This window comes from Schistocerca americana, chromosome 5, assembly GCF_021461395.2.
Source record: "Schistocerca americana isolate TAMUIC-IGC-003095 chromosome 5, iqSchAmer2.1, whole genome shotgun sequence".
Classification (NCBI taxonomy): Eukaryota; Metazoa; Arthropoda; class Insecta; order Orthoptera; family Acrididae; genus Schistocerca; species Schistocerca americana.
Window position 1 is genome coordinate 223,995,672 of NC_060123.1, and position 18,803 is coordinate 224,014,474.

The following is an 18,803-nucleotide window of genomic DNA, read 5'->3' on the forward strand; positions in this document are numbered from 1 at the left end:
TACCGACATGACCGGGGGTCCACGCAAAGACCACAAAGCGGCCGCAACGCGCAAGAGTATGCAGGGACTCATGAATAGCCATCACCAGACGAGAACGAGGAAAACACTGGTCGAGAGCTCGTAAACCGCTCAGGGAATCGCTACAGATCACGAAGGACTCACCTGAGCAGGAGCGGATATACTCTAGGGCTCGAAAGATGGCGACTAGCTCAGCAGTGTAAACGCTGCAGCCAGCCGCCAAGGACCGTTGTTCGGAATGGTCCCCTAGAGTTAGCGCATACCCGACACGACCAGCAACCATCGAACCGTCGGTGTAAACAATTCCAGAGCCCTGATACGTGGCAAGGATGGAATAAAAGCGGCGGCGGAAGGCCTCTGGAGGGACCGAGTCCTTCGAGCCCTGTGCCAAGTCGAGCAGAAGGCAAGGGCGAGGAACACACCACGGGGGTGTACGCAGAGGCGCCTGGAAAGGAGGCGGAACAGGGAAAAACCCAAGCCCGCAGAGAAGCTCCTTGACGCGTACGGCGATCGGACAACCCGACCGGGGCCGACGGTCCGGCAGATGGACGACCGACTGCGGGAACAGGACACGGTAATTTGGATGCCCGGGCAAACTAAAAACATGGGCAGCATAAGCAGCCAGTAATAGTTGGCGTCGTACCCGCAGTGGAGGTACACCTGCCTCCACTAGTACGCTGTCCACAGGGCTGGTGCGGAAAGCACCAGTGGCAAGGCGTATCCCGCTGTGGAGAATTGGGTCCAGCACCCGTAACGCAGATGGGGATGCTGAGCCATAAGCCAGGCTCCCATAATCCAGACGGGACTGGATTAACGCCTGGTAGAGCCACAACAGGGTAGAGCGGTCGGCGCCCCAGCGGGTGTGGCTCAAGCATCTCAGAGCGTTTAGATGCCGCCAACACGTCTGTTTCAGCTGCCGGATGTGAGGCAGCCAAGTCAACCGGGCATCGAAAACCACCCCCAAAAACCTGTGGGTCTCCACCACAGCAAGGAGTTCGTCGGCAAGATAAAGCCGCGGCTCAGGATGGACTGTTCGGCGCCGGCAGAAATGCATAACGCGGGTCTTGGCTGCCGAAAACTGAAACCCATGCGCTACAGCCCAAGACTGCGCCTTACGGATAGCGCCCTGTAGCTGACGTTCAACAGCTGCAATGCCAGTAGAGCTGTAGTAAAGGCAGAAGTCGTCAGCATACAGGGAAGCGGAGACAGAATTTCCCACAGCCGCAGCAAGCCCGTTAATGGCTATTAAAAACAGACAGACACTTAAAACAGAGCCCTGTGGCACACCGTTCTCCTGGACGTGGGAGGAACTATACGAGGCCGCGACTTGCACGCGGAAGGTACGACACGACAGAAAATTGCGGATAAAAATCGGCAGAGGACCCCGAAGACCCCACCCATGAAGCGTAGAAAGAATGTGATGACGCCATGTCGTATCGTACGCCTTCCGCATGTCGAAAAAGACAACGACCAGGTGCTGACGGCGGGCAAAAGCAGTACGGATGGCCGACTCCAGGCTCACCAGATTGTCGGTGGCGGAGCGGCCTTTACGGAACCCACCCTGAGACGGAGCCAGAAGGCCCATATCCGGAACGCTACCAGGTGACATTCTATGGCACGGTCATCGGTGGTCACGTTTTGGTTTATCAGTGTACGTGCGCCGTGTGTTATGTAGGTGTTTGAACATGTTTTTCTAACGAGCCCTTTCACCCTCCAACCGCTTGAGATCGCGGCAGCTTGCCAACCAGGTGGCTGCACGTGGAAGTATCTAGAGCAGCACTCCAGTGCTCAGTCGTGGTTCGTGCCTTCTTTGTAGCTGTGAAATGTCTCTAAGCCCCTGTTATACGAGCGAATTTCTATTCAAAATGACTACTCGCGAAGAGCGCACGTCACGTACCAGCGTAAAAATCATCTGTCAAACACGCCGCTAGTGGGTCGGTGTCTCAGTCATATCAATGATCAATTATTTGACTGCCGAGTGGAGAGTTCAAATGGCCAGAATATGCAGCAGAAAGCTCAAGTGCAAAAACAGTGACCTGTGGCATAGTTTGCTAATCTCAGAATCGCCTATTGCAACCGCGCTCACTGTTATAGTAAATGATTTTTGATTTTGTGTCTTCGTAATCTTTATTTTATTGTTTTTGTTTTCGCGATAGGTTGCAAAACTTGTGCGAGGACTTTTACGTTCTTTCTACAAGTGTTCTCCCGCAAGAGACCAAATATCTTGAACCTAAAAAGGTATTTAGATTTTACAACACCTGGCCCAAGAAACTGTCTACAAGGTGGTTAAGTGAGTCATTAACATTGTTTCAGTAGTGGAGAGGTGAGATCTACTGAACGAGGTAAATAATTTTAAACACTATTTGTAACTTAGAAAATAATATACAAAGGACTAAGTACACTACTGGCCATTGAAATTGCTACACAAAGAAGAAATTCAGATAGATGGGTATTCATTGGACAAATATATTATACTACAACTGACTTGTGATTACATTTTCTCGCAGTTTGGGTTCATAGATCCTGAGAAATCAGTACCCAGAACAACCACCTCTGGACGTAATGACGGCCTTGATACGCCTGGGCATTGAGTCAAACAGAGCTAGGATGGCGCGTACAGGTACAGCTGCCCATGCAGCTTCAACACGATACTACACACCATCAAGAGTAGTGACTGGCGTATTGTGACGAGCCAGTTGCTCGGCCACCATTGACCAGACGTTTTCAATTGGTGAGAGATCTGGAGAATGTGCAGGCAAGTGCAGCAGTCGAACATTTTCTGTATCCAGAAAGGCCCGTACAGGACCTGCAACATGCGGTCGTGCATTATCCTGCTGAAATGTAGGATTTCGCAGGGAGCGAATGAAGGGTAGAGCCACGGGTCGTCACACATTTGAAACGTAACGTCCACTGTTCAAAGTGTCGTCAATGCGAACAAGAGGTGACCGAGACGTGTAACCAATGGCACCCCATACCATCTCGCCGGGTGATACGCCAGTATGGCGATGACGAACACACGCTTCTAACGTGCGTTCACTGCGATGTCGCCAAACACGGATGCGACCATCATGATGCTGTAAACAGAACCTGGATTCATCCGAAAAAAAAAAAAAAAAAATTCGTGCCATTCGTGCACCCAGGTTCGTCGTCGAGTACACCATCGCAGGCGCTCCTGTCTGTGATGTAGCATCAAGGATAACCGCAGCCATGGTCTCCGAGCTGATAGTCCATGCTGCTGCAAACGTCGTCGAACTGTCCGTGCAGATGGTTGTCCTGCAAACGTCCCCATCTGTTGGCTCAGGGATCGAGATGAGGCTGCACGATCCGTTACTGCCATGCAGATAAGATGCCTGTCATCTCGACTGCTAGCGATACGAGGCCGTTGGGATCCAGCACGGCGTTCCGTATTACCCTCTTGAAACCACCGATTCCATATTCTGCTAACAGTCATTGGATCTCGATCAACGCGAACAGCAATATCGCGAAACGATAAACCGCAATCGCGATAGGCTACAATCCGATCTTTATCAAAGTCGGAAACGTGATGGTACGCATTTCTCCTCCTTACACGAGGCATCACTACAACGTTTCACCAGGCAACGCCGGTCAACTGCTGTTTGTGTATGAGAAATCGGTTGGAAACTTTCCTCATGTCAGCATGTTGTAGGTGTCGCCACCGGCGCCAACCTTGTATGAATGCTCTGAAAAGCTAATCATTTGCATATCACTGCATCTTCTTCCTGACGGTTAAATTTCTCGTCTTTAGCAAGTCATCTTCGTGGTGCAGCAATTTTAATGGCCAGCAGTGTAACAAAAGCGCAATTTATTATTAATATTATTGGGTTTATATTTATGTATCTTCAGGAACAAATAATGTTGAAGTTTTCAAATGTTTGGTCGTTACTTTTCCTGTTCTTTCAGTTCCCAGCAGAGTGATGAATTTACCATACGACTTTTGTCAAAAGAGACACTACGAGCTTTGCTTTGATGATACGTGTACTTACTAGTAACAGACTTACAGTTAGAAACGTTGGTACTGACAAGTAAGTGTTAATACGGCGTGCACAAAGTGCAACGGGGAGACAACCCAGAAACGATATCATAAGAAGATCGTGAGTGATAGAAATTGTCGAGAGCGTTACTAAATTGAAATGTGAATGGGCTGGCCACATAGCAAGGCGATCAAAAAACATGGATCAGTGATGCTGGAACACGGTGGTACCTGATGGCACAGAACTTAAAAGGAGTAGGAGAATATGAAAGAGGCATTCATTAATCGGGGGATGAACTGTGGGTGACGAAGAAAGAAGTCGAACCAGGGCATCTGCCGTCAGCCGCCATGCACCTGCGCCGCTGCCGCATAGCCCTGGCGCGTTTCCCGGGCACGACAGCCTGTCTGCGGCTCGCGGAGGACAACCTGGCGGAGAGAAGCGAAACGCGGCCCGCGCCGAAGTTGGCACCTGGCGCCCTCACAGAACCGTCCTTCAGCGCGAACCGCGTCAATGCCAGTGCAGCACCCCGACTGCGCAGTACCCAGCCTCAACGCACATCACTTCGCGTCCTTCGCCTTGACGCGCGCGCACACGCCGTGTCCACGGCTTATCGGCGACTTCTTTCTTCTTCACCCACAGTTCATCCCCCGATGAAATGAATGCCTCTTCCGTATTCTCCTACCCCCTTTAAGTTCTGTGCCATCAGGTACCACCGTGTTCCAGCATCACTGATCCATGATTTTTGATCGCCTTGCTATGTGGCCAGCCCATTCACATTTCAATTTAGTAACGCTCTCGACAATTTCTATCACTCACGATCTTCTTATGATATCGTTTCTGGGTTGTCTCCCCGTTGCACTTTGTGCACGCCGTATTAACACTTACTTGTCAGTACCAACGTTTCTAACAGTAAGTTTGTTACTGGTATGTACACGTATTTTACATTTTCTGTTTCAAATTCACTGGTCAGGGTCAGCTGAAACTTCCTTAACGTTGTCCAATTCAAAACTATTCTTTAAGTAATTTCTGCCTTTTGGCTTTCTCTAATTAAATTTCCCGATCAAAGTAGAGACGACATAAGTAGTTTCACTAAGGATGGACTTAAACTACGAAGAAGCATAGGACGCTCGGAAGAGAAATTAAGTGGACAAAGCATTCCTTCGCGCCTTGACACGCGCGGTATCCCACGTCCTTACACTTTCACTAAAGGCTTTTCACCCACTCCTCCGCCAAAGAGCTGTAATTAAATAACGGGGTCATGTCTGGTATCTACACATGCTCCGGAAGCTTTTACAATCCGACCAAGCGATGTGTGTACGTCCAATGATGGCTACAGCACTGCTTGTTGTTGTGTTTAGATAGGATAGAACGGCTGGACTGTGCTATCACTGGCAAATAAAAAATAGAACAGTACGTATAACCTTTTTGCAGTATGAGCATCTTTGATTTTGCAGCCGAATGTGCGTTATTTTGGAACTACAAGGCAGATTAAAATTCTCTACAGGACTCAAACGTGGCCTTTCAAGGCCAATACTCTTTAACAATATCAGCTACCCAAATATGTCTTTTATTATAGTACTATTGCTCTCGCCGCTTTTTTCGGAAATCCGAGATTGAATGACCGCTATACTTCGATCTATTCCAAATCGATTGCTTCAGATGAAAACTACAATCTAAAATTGTACATAATAAAAATGGGTTCTGGTGCGACACTTTCGGCCGCTACATAATACTGTCTGAAATTATCCCTCTTTTCCATATAGATCGTTTTATATGTTTTCTGTTTAAGTAATTATCTTCAACTTTAGAAACATGAATTGGAAGTCAGAAGCAGCACTTACACCCAGCTGAATACATGTTAAAAAATGATGGCGGCTCCACGAACTAATCGTGCGAAACCTGATTTGAGAGCACAACCCATGTTAATTTTGACACTATTTTTTAGAAAAATCTTTTTCAGCTATTGGTGTATTTCTGTCTAAGCACGAGGTCAAAATACCAAGTTTCTGATATCTAGTTTCACTTAATAGACGATGTTTTAATTACTACTAATTAATTAAAACACGAATAAAAATGCGTCGACAGCTCTTCTACTACCTTGCGAAGACAAAACCCAATTTCAATTTCGGCAACTTCCGACCAAACGGAATCGCTTGATATGCATTACAATGGCATTTTTTATTTTTATTTTGGCATTTTTCAAGTGATTTTTGTTTTCGTACCAAAAGCCCTTCTACTCCCAATCGGTATATTACAAACATGATTTACATGCTATCAGAACTGGCAATTTGTAAGGGACTCGTAATGCCATTTAGATGCACTGAATTATCCATATAATTAGCCACCAACTTAACTGAAAATGACATGAAACTTAATGCGATTCATAAGCCACGATCAGTTCTGACGTAGGACTTGCTTCATGCCATAGGAATTACATTAGAATCCATCAGAATGAAAGAAGCTTGCTCAGCTGAAGGAGGGGAGTTGTGTGGACTGTTTAGGAGAGTGTCTATTTAGTGAGGGCAGTGATTCTTTTTCCCCTCCAGTTTTATTACATATGTTAAGCACACTTGTATGCAAGGTGCTAGATGTCTGTTTTGTGCTGAACAATAAACTAACAAACATTACTCAAAGTTACTGTTTATTATTTATAAAGTTAAAAACACCTCCATCAAAAAATGGAGCCGAGGAGATGTAATCCTGAACAACCAACGACTATGTGGAAAGTACAGTCTATCCTCAGGAGTTGTGGATTTGCGAATCTGCTGATGGGAGTTTGCTTTTTTTTACACGAAATGAAGGAACATATGTAGATCTCTCAGCCTCATAGCTTCGATTCCTTAAGTATCATCGTCATACTTTCCAAATTTCACAGTAGCTCACTTGCGTACCTTGTGGGACTAGCACTCTAGGAAGAATGGGTATAGCAAAGAAATGGCTTAGTCACAACTGTTTTGTGGAGTGTGTTCTGCTCTGAAACAGTCTCGATAAGGCCAAAGGATTAACCTTGAAGAAATATTTCAGGTTTTCTGCAAGTCACATTACTCTTCTCTCAACAGAAAATGCTGAGAACCAAAGAGTGTCACAGGGCATATTCACTTCGCTTACATCATATATTCAATGCCTTTATATGATTCACACATTTCTATTGGTCGAGCTTTATACACCACTACAGTGCGAATATCCTACTACCGCTGGATCAGAGTTGACTGTTAGCACCTAAACAGAGATCCCTACTAATCTACAATTACCCGCATCACCTAACTTTACACTCGGTGCAGTGTCTGATGAGAGTGACTGTATATGGGAAATGCATTTACGGTCACTTCCACCAGCCACTGCGCGTAGTGTCAACTTAATCTGCGCGAGTAGAACGTTCATTCGAGTCCAAAAAAATTCCATCTTTACAGGAACTGTCACTTCCACTGAAACTGCAGCAATTTTCCGCTCTCCTTTGATCTACTCATAGTCTGGTCTCCCACCTGGCCATCGTGGCAATATCAACAATACGACTTATTGTGTATGGGAAGTGATCCTACTTTTCTTGGAGGATGGTTGGACCAAGATTCATATAAATGACCCCACTCTGAACAACATTTCACTGCATCACCTGACACTACTAGAGATGTGCTGGCTGCTAAACGTCGACGACAAAACCATGGCTTGAAGAAAGATGTGGCATAAAACAAGTTACTATGTAGTTACCCGTTTCTCTGTCATCAACAATGACGGAAACAAGCATAACAGACTCTGCGATGAGACTTCATGATCAAGTAACTGGTTCCCAACTTCATCTTCTCTTCCAGAGGACACTGTCATAACAGTATGGGTACGAACTTGAAAATAAGAACAGGATCTTAAACTCCCGACAGCTTAAGTGGTTAAAATGTGGCCTGCCTTGTTTGTGCTGTTCTGGCCAGGAACCTCTTAATACTCTTGACCATAGAAAATGACTAAGTAAAGCCACAAGTGTAATGGAGGTGAAAGAAACCTGTTTTCTCTGAGCTCTGTCTCTTCAATCGTTAACGAGAAAACGCGTATTGCCAACGTGCCTCCAACAGTCATCTGAAGCTACCAATCACTATGTCCCGAGAAGTATGCAACATCACTGGAAAGAATCAAACGGGCTGTGCGGCTGCTAGAAACAGTTGCTGGCTTTTTTTCTGAATTTGTTAATTACCTACCACGCGTTACATGTTTAACTCTTCATTTGATTACATAGTATAAACTGACAAATGCAATATTTTACGTTACGAATTATATGGAAACACAAAAGACGGATTGTTACAGATTTTACACATATGCAACAAATTTTACAGAGACGCAAATTTTCAATAAAGGTCAGTTTTAAACGAACAATATTCATGTCCAAAGCGTTTTTTTTTAATACAGAAATACGTACCATTTTAGATACAAATGGATGAAACTTTGATGCAGGAGTCAAATACTGTCATTATTAATAAGCAGAAAAACGGGTATGCTACCAGTTATTCTACATATTAGTAAGTTTGTGTGTTAGTAATGACAACTTTTATCTAAAATAATATGTATTTCCGTATCAAAAAGAGTTTTATACATTAATATTGTTCGTTTAAAACTGACATTTATTACAAATTTGTGTCTGTAAAATTTGTTACATACATGTAAAATCTGTAACATACCATCTGTTACATGTGTGTTTATAACAGGTCATCAGATGATGGATTAAAACTGAAACACATCATGAATAAATTAAGAGAAAACCGACAGTTTTTTAAGCAACTATATGGCTTTTTAAAATTCTTTCCAATAATTATATTCATAGTGGTTGCATGCCTCTACAAGGACTTTCAGTCTGATTCACAACTGCGCATTGCCCGCCTTTTTTTTGGAGCCAACAGGGAGGGTGAATTGACTCAATACAGTACGCAACCGCCTCCACACGTTTAATTTAGCCCCTACACGTCCACTGTGAACAGTCCATCCTAGAGATGGGTGATTACGCGTACAGTCAATTAATTGGCCTTTTCGATTATTTAACTGAATTTATTAATCATACTGAGTGAGTATATCCCAATAATCAATCATTCGAGTAATGATTTTTTTATGCCTATTTCTGGCCCATAATGATACTTTTAAAGATTTATCACATCTCAGTAGATGGTCCACCCATGTGTGTCCTCTATGTTCGATTACCTTCATGAGACAAGGCTTACCTTTTACAATGCAATGCTGACACAATCATTAAAAGTGTCACTGAAGGGACAATAGAAGGGAACAATGCAAGAGGCAAACCATAACTAGAATACATCAATAGATCATGAAGGATACCAGCTGCACTACCTATACCTCTCTCAAGAGGAAGGCCAAAGACAGAAATAAATAGTGAACTACTGCTAACACTCCAGGGAGAGGTTTTGAGCTGGTAAGTAACCTACAGATGGATGTCAGCCATCTTGTATCCCAACGAGGGTAATTTGAGAGCTGTGTAGTACAGGAACAGGACCCTCTAATCAATTATCTGCCTTACAGTCAACATTTCGGCAGTGGGCTTGTCTCCCAAGATGAAAATGCTTGAGAATACCGTGCCCAGCCCACACCTTCCCAGAAGAGGTTGGTGCACCTCGTCACTGCCTCCCTCCAGAAGGCACAAGGACTGAAGGAAAGGCCTGTGGTATCGCCTGACAACCTCACTGAACACACTTTGAACCAACTGAAGCTTTTGCTGTATTTTTGTAGAAAGTGTCCTCATACATTTGACGATCTCGTGATGGCCGTCCTCTATTGATATTACTTTTGAATGCATGTTGTGATTCTCCAACAGAAAGGGGTTCCTACTCAATGGTCTGAAGATGACCACAGTAGTGGTCGAAACCGGTCACCTTGTTAAATAAATCGTGATCAAGACTGTTTTTAATAGTAATTACTCGATTGATATGTTTGACCATCTTGCGGAGTAAGATGAGGAGGATCCAAGTATGTCACAATGCGTGATGTGGACAAACACAATACCAAATGCTACCGAACAGCAGATTTTTTATTACACAATGTGCAAAGCAGTGCATTTTGGAACAAACTATTTACTTTTTGTTTGGTTAATATTTATTCTAAAATAAAGTAATATTTTAGTTTCATAAGGCTTATTCTTCAATCCCTGTTCACCTTGAAACTAGAAGTACATACATTCACAGGTATGGAGATGGTGAAAAACTCATATAGAGCAGCTTCAATGTGACAGTGGGATCTAAACTGAAAACTGCTGTTACATTTGAAGTCCAGTGAAGATACTGTTGCGGCAATAGTACATAGGCACTTTGCAGACCTGCCAAAATTACATTTCTATGATTTAAATTACTAAACACTAAGAAAGAAATCTCACTGGTTAATATATTGAAAGATACACACATTTTTCCCCTAAGAAACATGTGGTTCACTGCTGGGGTTAGAAACTCTCATTGTGCCCTTGAACAGAACCATCTTCCCTTTGCTGCACCAATTGCAATTAATTCTCTCTGCATCCTTAGCAATTATACAATCACCCTAAGAAAAATAGTTATTTACCTACTAACATCACCTTGTAATTCATGCGTACATGTTTAGCAATCCATTCTGAAAACAATGGCAACAGGTATTTGCAACTTCCTATATTCCAGCAATTTTCGATAAAAGCTGAATTTAAATTAGACCAGGTTCTACAATCAATGAAATGACAGGAATGATAGGCATTGAGGTTGCTAGCCTTATTCATGCTCCCCAGCTTTCAGTAACCTCATACAAACCTTTTTTGTTTTCTGAAAACCTTCATTTTACAAGTTTCAGGCCCTCATTTTGCAAGTTTACTCTCTTATATCTCAAAGAAATGGGATATTTAAGTCGCCAAATAAATTTTATAGATTAATGGTGTTTCTGGACTGCCTCGATAATTCCAAATGTGTCGGGAAAACTGGCTAATTCTTTGCTGCTATTGCAGTTTTTTGCATCACTTTTGGTTGCACACCAATCCCAATTCCACTTCTTTAAAGTTAGTACCGTCATTATACTTTTTTATTTACAGTGTTACACTTACACAATCGTGATTTCAGCTTCAAAGTGCCATTATCAAGTGGTTTAAGTGTTATAAAATGCCTAAGATGGCACTTTGAAGCAAAAATCAAGATTGTGTAAGTTTAAATGTAACACTGTAAATAAACAAGTCCAATGGACATACTGACTTTACAGAAATATATTATGACTGTGGCCCCACAATATGAAAAATTTACCAATTCCATTTGTCAGACACATACGCAGCCTCCACTTGACTCATAAGATGGCAGTTTCAAATTTCTGCAAGTTTCCATTCTTAAGATTGATGCTTGTAATTTACTGCATGGACATACTGTGATCAGTTTAGTACCTGATAACATGCCAATCCTATTTCTCTGTCTTCTTTAGTAACTTTAGACACAATAGTGATTGGATGTCTGACAAAAAATTTCAGTTTTAATTCCATTATGGTACTTTACTTTCTTCTCCCTTTCTTTTTTTCTGAAAGTTATTATGACTTTCATGGTGGTTGGACGTACAACTGAAGTGACTCAACTCAGAAGTATTGTGCTAGAGATGTAATAGAGAACTGTGTGGTTGCAGATCCTGCCTGAATACTGACAGATCTCACTGTTGCGTTAAGCAATCATCCTTCCCATAAGACAGTAGCAACATGACAAATCTTAGTACCAAAATAATAAAAAGTACTCTATACTGTGCATTTTGACTATGATCTTCAGAAGAAAGATGTAACCAATTACATTTGTTTTTAGTAGCAGTATAATTTACTTGAGGCAAGAGTAACTCAAGAACATCCCATTCGCAGTCCAATCTGTCTATCCAGGTTTAGATTTTCCGTGGTTTTGCAACATGGATTAAGATAAATCTACAGATGGTATCTCTGATAAAGACACAGCTAATTTCATTCTCTATCCTTGTCCAACACTTGCTTGTGCTTCATCTCTACCTCACTGCTGAGGGGGCAATTCCGATTTCCCTTTCTTTTTCCAAGAACGTTCATTCTCCAGTAATAACACAAGAATTCTGAACAGGTGTAAATTAAATTTTGCAACCTGATACTTTAATATTAACTGCTGAATTTCTTTCATAAGATATTATTGTTATGTTTTGTGGTGCATAATGTGCCACAAAAATTAGTAGTCCCTAATTTCTTAATATCCAAACTGCTCATTTGGTGACAAACGACCCTTTTCATATCACACATTTTTTTTGTGCAAATTTTACTGTTTGATATACCTTCTTACTGAGAACATTAGGCTAGTCCAAACAGAAGTACTACTGTGTTTATATTTCAAGTTGCTTTAAAGAAAACTCTATTCGTGTTTTTCCCACTACAAAAATTATGACTTACAAATATAGATTTACGCTCAAGACACCGTAAAACTAAAAACAGATATGGAAATGTAGTGCCCTTTATTTAACAATGAGAATCTTTCTTAACTTTTTAGGTGGGTCCTTTGTACATATGGCAAGCCATGTTGCTGTGCAGTTATGCTCAATAACCGCAGTCAATATTTGCATTAAATGGCTCTGAGCACTAAGGGACTTAACTGCTGAGGTCATCAGTCCCCTAGAACTTAGAACTACTTAAACCTAACCAACCTAAGGACATCACACACATCCATGCCCGAGGCAGGATTTGAACCTGCGACCTTAGCAGTCGCGCGGTTCCGGACTGAAGTGCCTAGGACCGCTCGGCCACAGCGGTCGGCTGATTTGCATTACCTTTGAAAGTTTTGTCTGATTATATCCATACTGGTGTATGTTCATGGTATCGCATTGAAAACAAAGTGAACTTACACAACAGATCTGTCTCTGACAGTGTTAGGCCTGATTACACTGGAAGTTATCTTAAAATCTTTTACAAAATCTAGTACCATGCTCTGACTTTATAAAAGTTTTCAGTACACTGTCAAAGTTTTATAAAAGTCTTTAATAAAAAATATTAGACAAAGATCTCTTACAATATAAAACAGACCTTGTACATTATCTGCAATACAGGTAGCTCTGTTTACAATATACCAGTGACAACTGCACATTGTCCAGAGTGATGCTATTATCAAATAAACACAGATCATATTGATAGTTACTTACAAATCAGTCAATCCACATTCAAACATTCCACTCAATCTGCCATACAGAACTGTACATTTCCACACCACAATTTGAATTTTTTTGGAACTATATATTGAATTTTAGGATACTATAGAGGGCATTCAATGTAGTTTCCATTTTGTAATATATGTACCAGTGAGGGAACAGCCTCAAGCTTTCCGAACATACTTATTACTTCTCAATTACTGAATGTTTATTCCATTCCAAAAAAAAATGGTTCAAATGGCTCTGAGCACTATGGGACTTAACATCTGTGGTCATCAGTCACCTAGAACTTAGAACTGGAAATACGGAAGTGTCCGATCCCGCCCGTCTGCTTTGACCCATGACGTCACAAATATGGCGGAAACAAAAACAAACACACACACTTTCCACAAGAAGCCTAATGACACTAACGGGACAAGTGCGGGAAATGGGGTGTTCTGGGTGGGGGGCAAACTAAATATAAACAAATTTAGATGCCTTGTGTAGCTACAATGTGTAAGTGAAGACAGCCATGCATGAATACCCAACCCACCTCCCCAGGGGTCGTAACCCCTGCAACCCATAGAAGATAAAGATGCTTCAGTAGCTGATTAGTGTTTTTTGTCTTTAAAAGAAAAAATCTCACGGGATAGAACGAACAGATCAGAAAGATAAATATAATAAAATAAAACAGAAATTGGAGGAAACAGATAATTAAAATAAGTAATAAGTGTTTTTAAATTTAAAAAAAATCTCACGAGATAGAACGAACAGATCAGAAAAGTAAATAAAATAAGATAAAACAGAACTGGAGACAGCCAGACTCAAACCAAACTCCGCGCCGTCATGACGTCACACACGACAACACCCTTACGTCACGGGTCAAAGCCGATGCGTAGGATCGGACGCTTCTGTCGACCCCTTAGAACTACTTAAACCTAACTAACCTAAGGACATCACACACATCCATGCCCGAGGCAGGATTCGAACCTGTGACCGTAACGGTCACGTGGTTCCAGACTGAAGCGCCTAGAACCACATGGCCACACCGACCGACTATTCCATTCCACACAGGTCTTGTGAGCACCAAAGAAACCAGACAAAATATTTTGTGACTTTTCTAGGGAAATAGCTAGCAACATTGCAATGTAGTATACATATATTTAGTTTTATATCACAGTAAAAGGGGAAGATTTAAATCACAGTTCACAACATGAACAGACTACCATTTTGTTCAACAATACGAAATCTGTTACTTCACTCAACATAGATCTACATCTTTCTGTACTGCTCTAAGTTGTTTTAAGAAAACTTTTTACTTCATAAGTCAATGTAAATGACATATGCAGACAATGCCTTCCGGGATGTAACATCTCTCAGTTATTCCAGGCTATGGTGAGAACCACTATGTACTTCTATTATAAAACATAAAATTTTGTTTCTTGCCAACACATCACAAAAACAGAAGATATTGGTGGGAAGTACTTAATGACTGTAGTACACCTTGAAGCACTGTACGAAAACATTTCAATATGAACTGACTATCTGTCACAAACAATTTGCCCTTAACAATACTGCCTTAAAACACACAGAAGAAACCTAATCTGGAAATGCCTGCATTCAAGCCCTTCATTTTTCGGCAAGAAACGTAAGATGACTCAGCACACAATACTCTGGCTACACAAATGAATTTATGGTTTCAATAAAATACCTGTTGCCTGCCTCCAAATTCCTCAACTTTTATTGACCAAGTGATGAAAAATGCACAGCAGGAAAAATGAAGTCCAGCTGCCAACATATGCATATACTGTTTTATCACTTTTCACGAGGTGAAATGAAGCATGGAAAGATTTAATGCTACATTCAACCGATATCTTTAGACTCAGACTTTTCATCACAGCTATATCAGTACATCTGCATTTTGATTGTGCAGATTCACATGTGATTCATATTATAAAGTACACAACTCTGTTACTCACAAATTATCAATGACTTTTCTTACATTGAAAATCAGTAAACGTCGATCAGCCAATTGTCATTTTGCAGATTCATATTCCCATCTTCTGATCTAATTGTTTAATGCAAGTTCCTGGTGAAGTGTAAAACTGATGATAATCCATCAGTCATTATACACCTAACTTTCATTATACAAATAACACTTCTGCATCAAACTCACCTTTCACTTTTTTTTATATATATATAGAATATTGTGTTAAATATTATGCACACGTAGACACTGGGACATGCTACAGAACAATCTCTTGTCACAATAAATCTCTCATTGTCATCCACAGGGGTTGCCACTCAAAATCGAATTGCCATCTTGCAACTTAAGGTGGGTCTCTGGCTACACTACAAACGCGAGTCTCTGACCACACAAAGACTTCACGGTGAAGGACACTTTCACATGCCCATATATAATTTCTTATCCATAGTATCACTTTACCACCACGTGCACTATCTGCAAGATGCCACAACAGACTGCCCTAAAGCTACCTTCTGCTTTTTGATGTGTACTGTCGACATAGAAGGTCCGAGCTACAAAGCTGATATTATAATATTCACTAAGACATCTATAAATACTGCCTATTCACTAACTTCTCCTGAAAACAGATTTTACTATCCCAATTTCTCCTATACCTTATGTCCCTCAGTTATTTCCTACTTCTGTTTCATTTGACTTTAAAAGCAATTTAAAATGATCACTTTATTCTAAGGAAACTCTTACCATCCTCCCTTGTGCAGCTCTTCAAACATTTAATTTGCTTCAGCTCCATATCTGCCTTCAACTTTGTTTTCAAAAATCAAAATGTTGCAACCAGATTCCGTATGTCCTTTCATAAACAGTAGTGTTACACTACCAGAATTTCTGGTTAAGGGAGAACATTGTGATCGTATATAAACTATGTTTTTCCAAAAATATTAAGTCATTATGTTCTCTAAATACATGAAATGTTTTTCACTTTCTCATCTTCCCACACAAACAGTAAGCACTTGACACTTCAATAAGTTAAAATAAAACCATATGAAATTGACAACTAGTATGAAGGTGACTAGTTCCTAATGTCAAAACAAATTTCCAGTAAGCATTAAAAACTTGGTTTCAGATAAAGCACAGTTTACACAGAGTCTGAAAGACTTTTTGATGGACAACTCCTTCTATCCCATAGATGAATATCTTTAACAGACTGTTAAGCCAGCTTAAGTAAAAATATTTTAGATTTCAGTTTTGACAACATTTGGTCACAACAGTCGAGATTGGGTATTTTGTGTATGATAAATCTATTAATAGTGCATAACAGTGTTTCATTCTGACAGCACGTTAATTCTGTAAATATTAGCTGTTCCAGTTAACTGCATTGTATTAACCTATTTCGACTATCCCCTGACAAATGATCAGGGTAGTAAGTAATATATTCAAATGTTTTATGTGATACTTTCTCACATGTTCCACAACCGCGAGAATCATTTTTTTGGGTCTATGGAACAAAAACTGAATAATCTAATTTAAATCTGGAGAATATTTGTGAAACAAAATAGCAACAAACTGACGATCCTACAATTGGCACTGCGGTATGAGTTGTCATATATTATGGGAAACAATTTCGTAACACGGGCGTTACCGAATCTAATCAAAATGGAATACACAAATAAAAGAACACTGTAATACGTTTACGTGTTACTCAAGCCGTAGGTCTACGGATCCTCAAGTAAACGTTATGTTTTGTTGTGGAAGCCATTCGTGTTTTAAGCAATGATAGTTCGTGACAAAATCATCCTTATTAGCAAAATGTTGACTGAAACGTTAGTGTACGTTCGACTTCGCTTTCACTCACTCGTGAGCGCCTGCAGTGTGCCCTCATGGAATGACGCTGAAATTAAATTTAAATTACAAAGACAAGTAACCCTTTTTCTTAGATGACATAGTGAATTTCAACGAAAAATACTAAGTATATACTTCCCAACTCATGCTACAAATAGTCGCTTGCATTGCTATAAAGGTTAATGCATATTAATCTGGAAGTCTTGCTACGTGATTTTCAAAATCCGCTTATTCCATACGACAAATTAATTAAGCTTACAATGGAAATAGTAAAATCCGAGTTTACATATTAGAACACATTGATAAAAAAAATAACAATGGCAACGACATGATAGCCTTGTTACAGTAAGCCTACACTATCTATTCTTAACAGCTGAATGTAATGGTAAGCTATCTGTACCTGGGAAAAAAAAATTTGTAGTATTATTAAACCTGAAAAATCAGTATTTTTGACGACGCTCTCGATTTTTCTCTCGTTTACTGAACACACACACGTACTAAAATTTCGAAAGTACATGAACATATTTCCATTTTGACAGACGACATTAAACCTTGTATAGCGATTCTGTGCAAACTATTGGCTTCTTTCACTTCGGTTTTCCACACGCACATATTACTTTTGAGAAACGAACTGCGTCATTACGAAAAGCGATCAGCTGATTTCTTTGTTTAGAGACCTTGGTCACTGCTATGGTCGATGACATTAACTAACAGAAGCCTCTGGCATTGTACGCAAGATGGCTTGGAAAACAGGTCAATGAATATTATGATGCTGACACATTGAAATGTATTCCTGAAACCGAACAAACCAACGCAACCAAAAGTAGTTAGCATAACCTAACCAAAACTCTTCTTGCAGCTGGACTTACCTTTATAATGCACTCTCAAGTTATTTTGAGACAATCCAATATAGTTATATTTATCTTTTGGACTCCATGACCTCGGTAACGGCGTCTCCTCTTCATTAACCATAGGATACAGGCACTTAATACGATCAACGAGTGAATTTTGCGTTCCTGATTGAGGATCCATCATACTCCGTCCATTGCCGACGGCGGCCATTTTTATTTTCGATATCCGTAGCCAAAGACTCTTAGCCAAGGCGCAAACGTCACTATACGAGTTCTTCTTGTGGCCACGAGATGCCGTTGTCCAGTTACCATGGATACAGACGCTATCTCTGCAATGTCTGCATTTGTTTCCTGACAGCAGTGTTAAGTATTGTGAGTTGTGAGAAGGAAGTGCTGCGAAGATACAGAAACTAGAGATTAGAAGGAGTAAATCTAAAGCTAAAACAGAAACATAACAAATTGCATGATGGCATCTCGTGCTGTTGTTCTTCTACATTAAAAATAGTTGTTAAATTGACAACAGCAGAAAGGCAGCAGCTTTTAAGTAACTCACCAGCTTCATACTTTTAAAAGTGTAAAATCTAGTACAAGGGCGTGACTGACAAATAACGTATACTATCTCTATTTAACGATTGTTTATGTAAGACTCTACAATACAAAAGCTTTATGTACCTCATGCAGATGCAACACAATTGCAAGTGGTACTGGTACCCTTTGCAGATAATTGTAACTTGGTATATCAACTCCGGTAGATAGGTTTCAGGTATTGCCTCAAATCTTGAGAACAGAAACATTCTAAATTTTGCATGGGTTGATTTGATACACCATAAATGTTGGATTCACAATCAAACTCAAAATCCTTCCATTACTTAACTGCAAATTCAATTAATTTGTTGATAACTTAAGTAGGAGGTCATGGAATCTACAAGAACTACAGACTATATCCAAGGGTGATGTCAGAATCCTGAATAAAATTTCTGCCACATTTCTATTCCGTACTTTCTTCTTGAATTTGGC

The 18,803-nt window shown here is 40.7% G+C and overlaps 1 protein-coding gene across 1 annotated transcript in view; it reads right to left on the reverse strand.

The window, feature by feature from the left end:
* Positions 1 to 17,993, reverse strand: part of LOC124616674 (ran-binding protein 9) — a 232,461-nt gene extending 214,468 nt beyond the window's left edge. The window contains exon 1 of the mRNA XM_047145004.1: positions 17,805 to 17,993. Within this exon, the coding sequence (XP_047000960.1) occupies positions 17,805 to 17,970 (166 nt within the window). The 5' untranslated portion in view covers positions 17,971 to 17,993. The remainder of the gene's footprint in view (positions 1 to 17,804) is intronic.
* Positions 17,994 to 18,803: the final 810 nt, after the last annotated feature.